This window comes from Chionomys nivalis, chromosome 4 (genome assembly GCF_950005125.1).
Source record: "Chionomys nivalis chromosome 4, mChiNiv1.1, whole genome shotgun sequence".
Classification (NCBI taxonomy): Eukaryota; Metazoa; Chordata; class Mammalia; order Rodentia; family Cricetidae; genus Chionomys; species Chionomys nivalis.
Genome location: NC_080089.1, coordinates 99,814,969 through 99,828,022, shown reverse-complemented (window position 1 = coordinate 99,828,022; position 13,054 = coordinate 99,814,969). Strand labels below are relative to the sequence as shown.

At 39.9% G+C, this 13,054-nt stretch overlaps 1 protein-coding gene across 3 annotated transcripts in view; it reads right to left on the bottom strand.

The window, feature by feature from the left end:
• Positions 1-562: 562 nt before the first annotated feature.
• The window catches only part of Topbp1 (DNA topoisomerase II binding protein 1), a 51,718-nt gene continuing 39,226 nt past the window's right edge, over positions 563-13,054 (bottom strand). Inside the window, exons 20-28 of one of the 3 annotated variants that reach the window (XM_057767815.1) lie at positions 11,667-11,859; positions 9,730-9,950; positions 8,846-8,994; positions 8,475-8,586; positions 7,004-7,167; positions 6,138-6,275; positions 4,430-4,519; positions 4,076-4,237; positions 563-1,316 (exon numbers count right to left, since the gene is read on the bottom strand). In XM_057767815.1, coding sequence (XP_057623798.1) covers positions 1,182-1,316; positions 4,076-4,237; positions 4,430-4,519; positions 6,138-6,275; positions 7,004-7,167; positions 8,475-8,586; positions 8,846-8,994; positions 9,730-9,950; positions 11,667-11,859 — 1,364 coding nt within the window. In that variant the 3' untranslated portion in view covers positions 563-1,181. Of the gene's footprint in view, positions 1,317-4,075; positions 4,238-4,429; positions 4,520-4,803; positions 6,276-7,003; positions 7,168-8,474; positions 8,587-8,845; positions 8,995-9,729; positions 9,951-11,666; positions 11,860-13,054 lie in introns of those variants that run through there. The other 2 variants (XM_057767816.1, XR_009057010.1) reach the window with 2 other exon arrangements.

The following is a 13,054-nucleotide window of genomic DNA, read 5'->3' as shown; positions in this document are numbered from 1 at the left end:
CTGCCATAGGCTCAAAACAGTTCTTTATTCATTAAGCAATAAAAGCAATACATAGAAGAACCTCCCACACCGGTATATGTCTGGCTGGTGCCCCATGGAGCCCAGAGATCAGATGCTTCTGAAGTTGAAGCCATAGGCAATTGTGAGCCACCTGATAAGGTTGGTGGGCAGTTCTCCAGAAGAGATACATATATGCTCTTAACCTAACCTCTGACATCCCTCTTGCTAGATGTGGAACTCTGCAGCCTAGGCTGGACTCAAACTCACTGACCTTCCGGCCCCATTCTGAATGCTAGGATTACAGGTGTAAGCCATCACACCCAGCACATACTTTTTTTTTTTTAATGAAGTTCGATATATTGCTAGGATTGAGATAAAAGAACATTGGCTGAGTATAAATCCCAACATGCAGAGTTGGGTTAGACAGGGCTACATAGTTAAGACCCTGTCTCAAAACAAATTTATGTTTTTTTCTTAACCACAAATGTAATTAGCAATTCAGTTCTTAAAGTTTGGCAATCTCTTATTGCTTCAGCAGAGCTACATGAACAGATAATACCAGTGTGAGTTGAGTTGCTGTTTTTTATTTTTTTATGTTTTGGTGCTCACATTTGGCAAGCATGGAAATTTATATATATACATTTACATATATACACATTTATGTTTAAAGCCCCAGCTTCATTAAACCCCATGCTTAGGCTGTTAAAAATAGGTAAAATGGCAAGAATATATATATATAAAAGAAATCAGGGAAAATATGAAATAACCCCAATTGGTAACTTTTGTTGCTTTTATGAACTAAGACATTTTGAAACAAAATCTATCTCCTTGTTAAACTATTACAGCTTCAGATATTTACAAGAAAAACAATTATGCATTCTGTGGCCTGACAAACTAGTGAAGTTCCTTTTTATTACAACAGTCAATATTCGGTGATTCAAATTCAGCTGTTAAAAGCATCAAGTTCCCAGGATCATTATGTTTTGAAGCAAAGTCCTTCAGATGTATGTCTTCAACTACACAAACCCATCACAACAATGTTCATGCTGTAACAAATTTTTCTCATTTTGTGTTGCTGGGGATTAAACCTAAGGCCTCATGCATTCTAGGCAAGAACACTACCACCAGCCTATAACCGTTCCTAAGACTAGAGAACATTCACTGATGGCTAAAGTAGCGCGCTAGTGCACTCGAGGTCGTTTGATGACGTTCTCTGCAGGAGTTCTCCTCTTCTGGGATAGTCCTGGCCCACATTCTTTATTTTGGAGTAAAGCAGCTTCTGAGAGACGGTAATTACCTGCACAAGGAGGTGATTCCTAGGATGGGAAGAAAAAATTTCCACATTTCAAATTTGTAGGCAATGAAGCAACAGATTTTATTCCTTTGCTTTTTTATTACAAAAAGAAAAAAAAAAAACCACAACCCCTCCCCCCCAAAAAACAAACAAACAAACAAAAAAAGGCATTCCCAGTTTCAAGGTTTGCCTGTCCCTGGTGGAATAAAGCTCAGGTGATGTGTGGTTATCTTAATGGTTTCAAGTTAAAATATGGATTGACGGGGGTGTGTGTCCTATACCCCCAGATAGGTGTTTCCACCTCCATTTACAGAAAAAAAGTGTAAAGGACTTAATGAGAAGCACTGTCACATAACTAGCTGGTAACATGGACAGCATTAAAGCCTTTTTAACCTGACTCCAAACCCCTGCATCTTTCACCAGAAAATTCCAAACCCTTCCACCACAATCTTTTTAAAAACAAAACAGGGGCTGGAGAGATGGCTCAGAGGTTAAGAGCGTTGCCTGCTCTTCCAAAGGTCCTGAGTTCAATTCCCAGCAACCATATGGTAGCTCACAACCATCTGTTATGAGATCTGGTGCCCTCTTCTGGTCTGCAGGCAGACATGCAGGTAGAGTACTGAGAATACTGTATGCATAATAAATAAATACATCTTAAAAAAAAAATAAAACCAAAAAGTCTCTGTAGGCCAAACTGTCTTGGAATGCATTTTGTGTCCCAGAATGTTTCAGATTTGCAGTGGTCCTCCTGTTTGGATGCTCAGATGGAAGGCCTGAACCATCACACTAATACCATTTTTTGAGAAGGTCACTTACTGACCTGGAACTGAGTCTGTGTCCACCTTCCCAGTACTAAGATTACAAGCACGAGCCACTATATTTGCCTTTTTGGATTCTGGGAACTGAACTCAAATCCTTGAGACGGCTACAAGTCAAATGACTGTAAAACCAAATGGAGGGGCAGAGTAGCACCAAATTTCTTCTAGAAAAGGCCCATAATGAATACCATGTAATCCTAGTACTAGGAGGCAGAAGCAGGATGCCCTGCAAATTTATGGCCAGCCTGATCACATAACTTAAATGTATACTTAGTCTATAACCCAGGACTTGCACTACTACCCATTGGAAAAGTACACCCTACAGGGACCCGTACATATTCAGTGGTTTCATCAACAACCAGAAGGAAAGTTAATCCAGGTGCTCTATTCAGACAGATGTTATGTAATAAAGAGGGATAAGCTACCAACATCACTTGGACCATGGACACTATGCCACATGAAGCCTGCCACCAAACAGTAAATGTTCTCTAGTGGCAGGTAGATGAAGCTCTCAAACAGGTTAAGATTAATATATTCTGGGGACAAATAAAACAAGCGTAGCTCTGTGGGGGCTGGGATAGTTTATTGAAAAGGGTCTAAGGATGCTCTCTGGTATGGTCATGGTCTTGATACTGACTGCAAGGTCATCTATCGGGAAACTGACTCATAAAATGGAACTGTGATCTACAAATTTCACTGTACAATAGCTCTTCTAAGAGAACAGTAAATACTGGATCAAAGTTAATGATATACATGCTAAGTAAGGAAATGCATGCTATGATTTATGTGAATGCATAAAAAAATGGGAAAAAGGAACTGATAAAGCAGATTATTAAAATGTTAACTGTGCAAATAAATGTTAACTTTATTTAACTTTAGACCTAGGAAGCAAGTAAACGGCTTAAAATTCACTCATTTGGGGCTGGAGAAATGGCTTAGCAGTTAAGAGCACATAGTATTCTTGCAGACCCCTGAGTTTGGTTCTCAGCACCCACATTGGGCAGCTCACAGCTGCCTATAAACTCCAGCTCTGGGAGATTAAACTCTCTTGTGAACTGTGTGGATATCTGCACAGATAATACACGTGTACACACACACACACACACACACGTTAAAAAAACCTTAAAAATATTTAATTTTATCATTAAAAGCAAACTGTACTAGCAGATTCTTTTCATTCATAAAACTAAACAGATGGCATATGAACAGATGATGTCTCAAGAGGGCAGGGTGGGTCTCAGTTACTGCTGGGAACCAAGTTTGAGTCCCACAACAGCCATTTCTCTTACCCCTGAGCTATCTCTCTAGTCCCTCTACTTGCTTTATTTACAGTTTTTTAAAAATGTGTGTGAGTGTTTCATTTGCATGCATGTCTGTGCTAGACCAGAGGGAGGAGCATTAGGTCTCCTGGAACTGGAGTTACAGATGGTTAGGAGCTGCCACGTGGGTGCTGGGAACCAAACCCGGATCCTCTGTAACAGCAGCCAGTGCTCTAACCACTGAGCCTTCATTTTAGCTTTGCTTTTCTGCTTTCTTTATAATAAGCCAAATATTTTAAAGGACTTGTAAAACTTTTTAAAGCTACTCAGATTTCTATAAACCTGTCATATTTAAATTTTATGCTAATAATGTTTAGAGATGTCAAATACAGAAATTAAACTAAAACTGAAAGGGTCGACAAGAGAACATACTATTAATTAGTAGCAAGGTTTGATGTGTGGCTATTTATCTACAGATATAAGCCTATTTCTGGAAATAAGCAAGTGTGGGGCCAACAAAATGACTTGGTCAAGTACAGGCACTTGTCATCAGCCTGATGACCTGAGTTTAATCCTCTGAACACACATGGTAGAAGAGAAGCAATTCCTACACGTTATCTTCATATTGGCACACATGTGCCACCCCCCAACACAAATAAAACAATAATGATAAGAAATGGAAGTGAGAAGAGAATGAGACAAACCAGCATGAGATAATCGGCGATGTACTCTGTTTTCAAGCAGGCCATGTTCTGGGCAGCAGCCTCCTCTATGAAAACTCTGCTCTCATCAGGTTTCAGTTTATTGAAGTCACAAAAAAGATGTGTAGCCTCATTAAATAAAGGTACGGGATGACCAGGTAACACCTAATGAAAACGAGAAGTATCTCAATCCCCTCCTGCTGCACAGTGGTTCAGCTGTGTAGTATGCACTCAAGAACAGCCTCCAACTGCCTTCCCCACAAAAAGCAGAGGGAATGGAGACACCACAGAAACCTTGCTGGACATGTTCTGTGCAAACCTGCCCCCAGAACAGCAGGAAACTACTCCAGGACAAACCTCTGCTCCTCCTGCCTGAAGAAGACGCTTAAACCCAGCTTCTCGGGGCCGATCAACACATAAAATAACCTTCCAGCCACTAAATGCTCCCTATTTAGAAAAAAAAAAAAAGTACATGCAATTTTAATATACTAAACATTGAAAATTTAAAGGTAATTCATACATTTATTTTTACTTGTTTAATGTCCATAAGTAACTTTTTGTCAGGTTTTTTTTTTAAAAAAAAAACAAAAAAACAAAACGTGTATGGGTATTTTATCTACACACACTCACACCATATCACTTGCATGCAGAGGCTGCAGAGGCCAGAAGAGGGTGTTGGATTCTCTGACTAGATTTCTCAGACACACACACACACACAGCCGATCACTCACCCCTGTCCTCCACAGTCTATCACTTGCATACAGAGCTGGTAGAGGCCAGAAGAGGGTGTCGGATCCTCTGGATTTACAGATGATTGTGAGCCACCTTGCAAATGCTGGGAAGCAAACCTGAGTCCTCCGGAAAAACAGCAAGTGCTCTTACTCCAGTCATCTCTCTAGCCCATTAGCTTTTTTTTTTTTTACCCATACAGCTCAGGCTAATTTTCAGTCCCAATGTATTGAGGCTGGCTCTGAATTGATTCTTCTGTCCCCCAAGTGCTAGGATTACAGGAGTACCATACAATGGACTGAAATGTAATTAAAACAAAAACCACCTCAAATCGTTTGCAATTAGTCAACAAACAAACGAAGCAAACCAAAAATTCTCAAAAGAAATCCAAATGAAAGGCTAGAGAGATGATTTAGTGGTTAAACTGTTCTTGCAGAGGACCAGGGTTTGATTCCCAGCACCCACACAGGCAGCTCACAACAGCCTGTAACTAAGTCCATGGTGTCTGATATTCTTCTGATCTCCTCATACACATAAATAAAGAAAATATATGTGGACAATAAATACTTGAAAAATTGTTTGAGTTTTAGCCATCAGGAAAATAAAAATCAAACTAAGTTGAGATTACATTTCACCCTAGCCAAAATAGCTACCATCAGAAAATAACAAGAAATGCAAGCAAAGACGGTGGGGGGAGGAGGAATCCCATATATTGCTTAATGCTGTCATATAATATATAGTACATATAGTGGAGTATTACTTAGCCATAAAAAAGAATGGAATCATGTCATCCACTGGGAAATGGATAGAACTGGAGATCATTGTTTGAGTAAGCCAGACCAAGAAGGACAAATAATATGTTTTCTCTGTATGTGGAACCAAAATTTTAAAAATTGAAGGTTAAGGAAATAATATTCTTACTCAAAGGATACAGACTTTGGGTCTCAGACTCCTTTGGGAGAAATCTGTGGACTCAGTTTAGGATTATTCCAGATGCTACACCCTGAAGAGACAAATTACATTTAGAAGACCCATATCTCACTGTGCAACATAATAAATACTCTTGTTTTTTGAGACAGGATCTCTGTACAGAGCCCAGGAACTCACAGACATCCTCCTGCCTCTGTCTCCCAAGTGCTGGAATTAAAAGCATGTGGCACCTGCACAGCTACAACACAAATTTTAGCTCAACATAGAATGCACAACAAAATATCAATTAAGGAATAAAAGATAATTAGAATTACTTGGTCAAGCATATTCTTCAAAACAAAAGTCCTAACACTGAATCCTATTTGTAGTATCTATATAGTCATCACGTAAGTATATATGTCCGTACCTCAACAATGCCTAATTCTTGTCTTTGTTGGATTCTTTTCCTCCACCTCATTGCTGCAAGTGCCAGTTTTTGCTGGTGTTCAGTGACATCAGTGAGAGCATCAAGTATGGAGCTACTGCCCCATTCATAGTCTTCTTCCTAGAAAATCAGGCCAGTGAACTTCTGGTTCCTCTAACAGAGAACACTGTGCTCTGTACAGGTTTCTGGCTCTAAGAAGCCTTCGGTCTATTAAGATCAAAGCTGGATGTTCAATTGTTACATATAGAGAACGCTAAACATTTTGTGAACAAATACAGATTCATTCAGTTTTATGTTAAGAATCGAGTACAGATGGCTTTTAATTAAAACCAGAAATTCATTTCCCAGAATCAAACCCCTTGGCCAGAGAGCTGTATTTTGGCAACTTATTAATATTCAGGATATTTGGCTTCATGGGAACACAATCAGAGAAGGTATGAACTTCAAACAATTCTCAAGGAACTCAGATTGGAAACTTCAGAATCTACAAGGTAGATACTACTGTGGCCTGTTTGTGACAATTAGTTTAGTATATAATGAGCTAACAGTAAAAAAAAAAAAGGCTTACAATGAGATATCGTGATATGTCATGTTAATATAAGTTCAATAAAAAACACTGACAAATTAGATAACAAAAAGTTAGCAGGCCACAATGAAACTCATTTTTGAATGCCAAGCAAAACATTTAAGAAAAAGGAACGTGACTAAAGCAACCTGAGCCTGTAAACTCTTGTTTTGTTGCTGAGATTCTTATACATGGTGGCTACATGTGGTCGTTTCAATTAACTGCATAACTGTATGATCAGGGATCTTGTATGACGACCCTTCCTAAGCATGTGAATACACACCTGCACAAAGCACCCCGCTGTCCTGCAAGCTTCCAAATAGGTACGATGAAGTATCCACTTGCCAGCTGCCATGGAGGCTAGGTACTTCTCATTGCGCAATGGGTACCCCACAACCATGTGTGTGCACCTGGGGTCTGAGCACTGCTTCTCAATCACCAGCCCACCTTGTGTAGAGAAAACAACTGATGAATACACAAGAAAACCCTCTACTAGGTTTCTTACCATCTTTCTAGAAGATCATTGTCATCTCAACTGTGCTTAAAAATTACTTATATAAAATAAACAACCTAATAAAAAACGTTGACATATATATATGTAAAAGTAACATTCACTTCATATTATCACCCCCTCATTCCTGCCTTTAGCATACCATGACACAGTGATCTGAAATGCAGATTAAGGTTTTGTAATAATCAAAATTCCAATGCTGACTCATGCACACTTGAAATTCAGGTCCTTGTAAGCATGCAGCAAGTACTCTACACTGTGTGTTCTGCCTGCATGTGTATCTCTGTAGCAGAGAAGCATAGTACCTATGGAGGCCAGAAGAGGGCACTGGATCCCCAAGACTGGCATTATGAGATGTTGCAAGCCACCATGGGGGTGCTGGAACTAGAACCCTGGTCTTCTAACAGTGCTCTTAACCCCTCCCACCCCTTTTTTTTCAAACAGGGTCTCACTGTGCAACCCCGTCTGACCTCAATGAGATCCTCTTGCTTTAGCCTCTCAGCTGCTGGGATCACCAATGCTTGGCCCTGTCATTTCTGAACGATTTCTTTTGCTATGTCTAGCTATGAGATCAATGTCTCTTAGAGTGACTATATTGACTCTATAGAGCTATCAAACAACTAAAAAAAAGCCAGTGTAGATTCAGATGGCTACGTCAAAGGAATAAAAAACAAAACAAAAATCCCGCAGAACATTTCACTGATGTTTTATGCTAAATGCTGAGTGATAGTTTTCATATACTAAATTAAATAAAAAGGATTTTTAAAGGTAATTTCACCTATTTCTTCTGACTTCCCAACATGTGGTTACTAGACAGTGCGGTGTGACTCAGGAGGCCCACATCCTGTCCCTACTGCAGTCCAGCTACAATACATCAGGCCTTCCAGCTTGCCTCTCCCAGGTGCCAGGGGGAGTCTGACGGTTAGGGATCAGGGTGATGTTATTGAGGAGGAATCCCCTCTGAGTGCTGGGAGCCTCATGTCACCAGACCCAGCTAAATCTTTATATTCTTAGGTCCCATGACCTAGTAATTTTAGATGTAGATTAGATCTGTATAAAATCAAAACCCTAATGCTGACTCAATGTGTGGGCTTAAATAAGTTACCATGTTCTTTTCTCAATGTCTCCCCATTACACACATGATAGAAATGCTGCATTTGTATTCCAGTATGTTGTAATAATGACATGTTTCAAAGGAAACTACCAGAAGAAAAAGTTTTAAACGAATATAAAATACTGGTACCTAGTTTTTTAATCAGGTGGCAGTACTCAGTCCGCTCTTGAGCATTAAGAGACGACATCTGGAACACATACTGCTTTTTAAGTTTTGTAAGATTCTCCTCCATTTTTTCAATCTAGAATGCAATAAGTTTATTTTAGAAAAAATTAATATGAAAACTATTTCCAGGTACAGCTATTTTATAGTAACATTTTAGTCATTCTTTTAAGATACCATTATATATATATATATATATATATATATATATATATATACTGTAATTCAATCAGAGAAATTCAATTTTTAGTAATGATGAGTCTAATGCAGAGAACAATCCCACTCGAGTGTAAGAACCACACTGAAAGTCAACATCACCATAGCAAGGATCAACGAACCTTGTCGATAGGGTGTGGAGTCACAGGTGGCTTGTTTGGGGGGAAAGCAGTGCTGGGGGCTTGAGGCACAGGCATTAGATGCCTATCTGTTGTTGGAGTTTCTGGGTCTTCAGAGATTGGATGTTCTGGAGCTTCGGTCACACATAAGACTAAGGGTAAGGGGAAAAATACAGTGTGATAGTGTACAAATATAATTTAGAGCAGATTCTAGAGAATATTCTCATTTGTTTTGGTCAAAATAAAATGACCCATGAATTCTGCAATGCAAAAGTATACAAAGGGCGAGGGGGGATAGGATGGTGATATCTGCCTGTGACACCGGCAGCTTGGGAGGCTGAGACATGAGGATCTCAGGTTGGAGACCTGCATGGGCACAACCTTGCCTCAAAAATAAGCAATACATGTAGAAGAGAGAAGTCAACTTCTCTAAGTTAAAAATAAATGCAACTAATGAACTCTGAAAGGGCACGTGTGTCATCTGGGTTTCGCGAGTCTTTTCTTTCATCCAGCACAGGAAGATAACCAACCACCCAGTATGAAGAACGGGAAAAAGTGAACCCAGGAAAAGCTCACACAAGTCAAAGAACAAACACAGTATAAGCTTGGTGGGATTCAGAGAGTTAAATAAAAATGAGTTATAGGGAGAAAAAGCAAACACCACCTAACAAACAAGAAAAGAGGCTAGAAAGAAAGAATTGCTGTGTGAGTCATGTTTGTAAAATGGCTAACCCTAAGTTTCTACATGTGAGGATCAGAAAACATTTTTCAATTGATTGGTACAGTAGTAAAGTCAATTTTTCATTTGTATGTGCAATACAGGGAATCCCAGTGTCTTTATGAGGTCAACATGCATATAGTTCAACCCAACAAGTGTTCCTTATTACCCTGCTCAGCAATTTCTGAACGGCATACAGGCTCTCGAGAAGGAGAATCATCCAGTTTTTTAAGGTCAACCTGAAGCTCAGAATACTGTGTGAGGTAGCTAGGCCACTGCAAGTTGCTGGCGAGCCTTGCTCTCTCCTCCCTTGCTGTTGGGTCATCCCAAATGATCTGCTCATTCTGGGAGGGCTCTGTGTTGATATCAGGCACTATCTGTCTAGACTGCCTAAGAAATAAAAAGAGACAATTTTAAATAAGTCACTACTGAATCAAAGTCATAACATCAGTGCGTAGTAGAGATACATAGTTTTATTGAATAAATCACTCTAAGACATTTTTATTTTTTGATATAGGGTCTCTTTATGGAGAATATAACTTTAAACTTGAGGTAACCCTCCTGCTTCTATCTCCCAAGTGCTAAGATTTTAGGCATGCATCCTAGTTTGCTTTCCACTGCTGTGATAAGACAACATGACCAAAAGCAACTTGGCAAGGAAAGGGTTTATTTCAGCTACAGTTGTAACCCATTGAGAAGAGAAGTCAGGATAGGAACTCAAACAAAAGCCCGGGGGCAGGAACTGAAACAGAGACCAGAGAGGAGTGCTGCTTACTGGCTGGCTTTTCACATCTTGCTCAGTGTGCCTTCTTACACAACCCAAGACCACCTGCCCAGGGGAGGTACTACCCACAGTGGCTCGGCTGTCTCACATCCATCATTACTCAAGATGTTCCACAGATTTACCCACATGCCAATGTGATGGAGGCATTTTCTCAAATGAGGTTCCCTCTTCCTAGATGACCCTACCTTGTGTGAAGTTGATAAAAACTAAGACAGCATAATACGCACCAACACAGCCAACTAATTTATTTTTAAATTTCCCACTGGAAATTTTTAAAACGATTTGTTATTTTTACTTTTATTTATTTTTGGTTTTTCATGACAGGGTTTCTCTGTATAGCCTTATTGTCCTGGAACTCGGTCTGTAGACCAGGCTGTCCTCAAATTCAGAGATCCGCCTGCCTCTGGGATTAAGGCCTGTGTCACCACTCTGTGGTTCTATTTTTATTTTATGTGCATTGGTATTTTGCCTGTATGTATATCTGTATGTCAGATCCCCTGGAGATGGAGTTACAGGCAATCTTGAGCTGCCATGTGGGTGATGGGAACTGAACCCAGGTCCTCTGGAAAAACAGCCAGTGTTAACCAAGCATCTTTCCAGCCTATTGGAAATTTAAAGTGACCGTCTATTTATATTTCAAAAAAAAAAAAAAATCAAATTTTTTAAATTCTAAAAACTGCTACATATAAAAATGGGATCTTCCTTAATTCAAGTTAGGGAAACATGATAAAACGGTAGTTACTGGATTTAATAAAAGCACTTTAAATTTTCTTTTAAAGTTAGGTATGTATTCCAGGTTGGCCCCCATCTGCTCTGTAGTGAAAGATGATCCTGAAATCCTAATCTTCCTCCCTCTAGCTTCCACGTGCTGGGATTACAGGTATGCACCACCATGTACATACATCACACACTCATACACAGAATACTAATACATTTTAAAAAACTGTTCTAAGTACTACGTACACCCTTAGTGTTTAGTGCTAACGCTAAGGAACAGAGTGGACTGACTGCCCACTGAGTATACTTCATATGGAAAAGTGGATCCTAGAAAATTTAAGCCTCAAAGTCAGAATTGTACAACTGCTTAAGCAAGAAGGGAGAGGAGCACCCAGCCAGCAGAGGATGAAACCATGATGACAATGGGATATTAACACATACTGTTTGAGTTAAAGCCCCAACATAAACCCCTTCATAGGTCTTTATTTCTGCTTTATTTTAAAAATTTACAACAACAAATGGTGTAGCCTAGTCCACCAATCCAAGTGACAGGTGCCTCACTCAGGAGCTTTCGTCCTCTGAACCCATGCCCGACAAGCACAAACCTGAGTGCCTCCAGGACTCGACTTCGTCCACTCCGAGCAGAGCGAGTACTGTCAGGAGTTGAAGAAGCACTATTACAACTGCTTCTTGACAGGCAAGTCCTCTGCGCAGGCGTCTTCACGATGCAGGTTGCTGACATGATCTCTTGCAATTGCTTCTGGAAGTTTTCTCTCATCTCCAAGGTCTGTGTCAGAGCTTGAAACAAATAAAAGAGTAAATATCAATAAAGAGACATCTGTGTCCGTCCCCCCTCTTCTGCACCCCTTTGCTAGTTTTTGAAGTGAGGCTCCAGTGTGTAGTCAGGGTGACCTCCCATTTGCGCTCCTCCTGTTGCAATTTCTAGAGTGGCAGGGTTATATGCATCACCAAACTCCGTTAACACTTCTCTTATGAATCATATCTTACACTATTTCGTCTAGATCTGGTTGAACAAACTTTGTTGACATATACTGAATGCTTACATAGGAATGTAAGGCTAGCAATGTCACAGAACAAGACGCAGTCATGAGAACTGTTTCTAAAATGAGGACTCCTTCATTAGTCCCTTTCGAGAGCTCCTTGCTTGCTTCTGAGCCTTTCTCGTTGTGCAAACTACACTGAGATTCATATAGTCATACCTGATTGTCTTCAATAGCTCTACTTGTTTGCTTGCTTTGGGGGATGGGGTCTTGCCACATACCTCAAGCTGGCCTTGAACTCCTCTCCTGCCTCAGCTTCAAGTCCTGGGATTACTGCTATAAAGCACTATCCAAGCTTTCACTAATCTTTGAAAATGCAGAGCAAAACATATTTATCTTTTATTTCTATTATAGACTAGACACTGAATTAGATACCTAATTAGATACATTGGAATGAACAGAATGGAATAGGTAAGTCAGAAAGAAAGCTCTAGTAGGACAGGATGGATATAAGGAGAAGCTAGAGAGTAATATGCTAAGAGAGAATATTCACATCTAAATAATCAGTGTAGCACCATCTGCAATACCAAAATATTCAAAATAACCTGTCAATGCCGATTAACAAGAGACAGCAAGATAAAGCAGGGTAGTAGTATGTGCCACATACTACATTACCAATTAAAACTAAGATACACAAGCAGTTTATGTGCACAGACACATCTTGCTTTATCAGACTTTACAAACACTATCCTATGGCTTGCGTGCACACCCTAACATGTGTGGGTTGAAGCTCGGTGGATGGTGTGGTGTAGTGGGTAGAATCCTTCAAAGATGAGGCCTAGTGTAAGGTGGCTGGATCATTAGGAACCCTGCCCAAGAATCAATGTAGTTTTCAAGGAACTCAGGCTAGTTCTGCTGTGAGGTGATATGACAAGACTAAACCTTGTCTAACTTACTCCAGTCTTTCCATGCAATGACACTCACCTACTTGC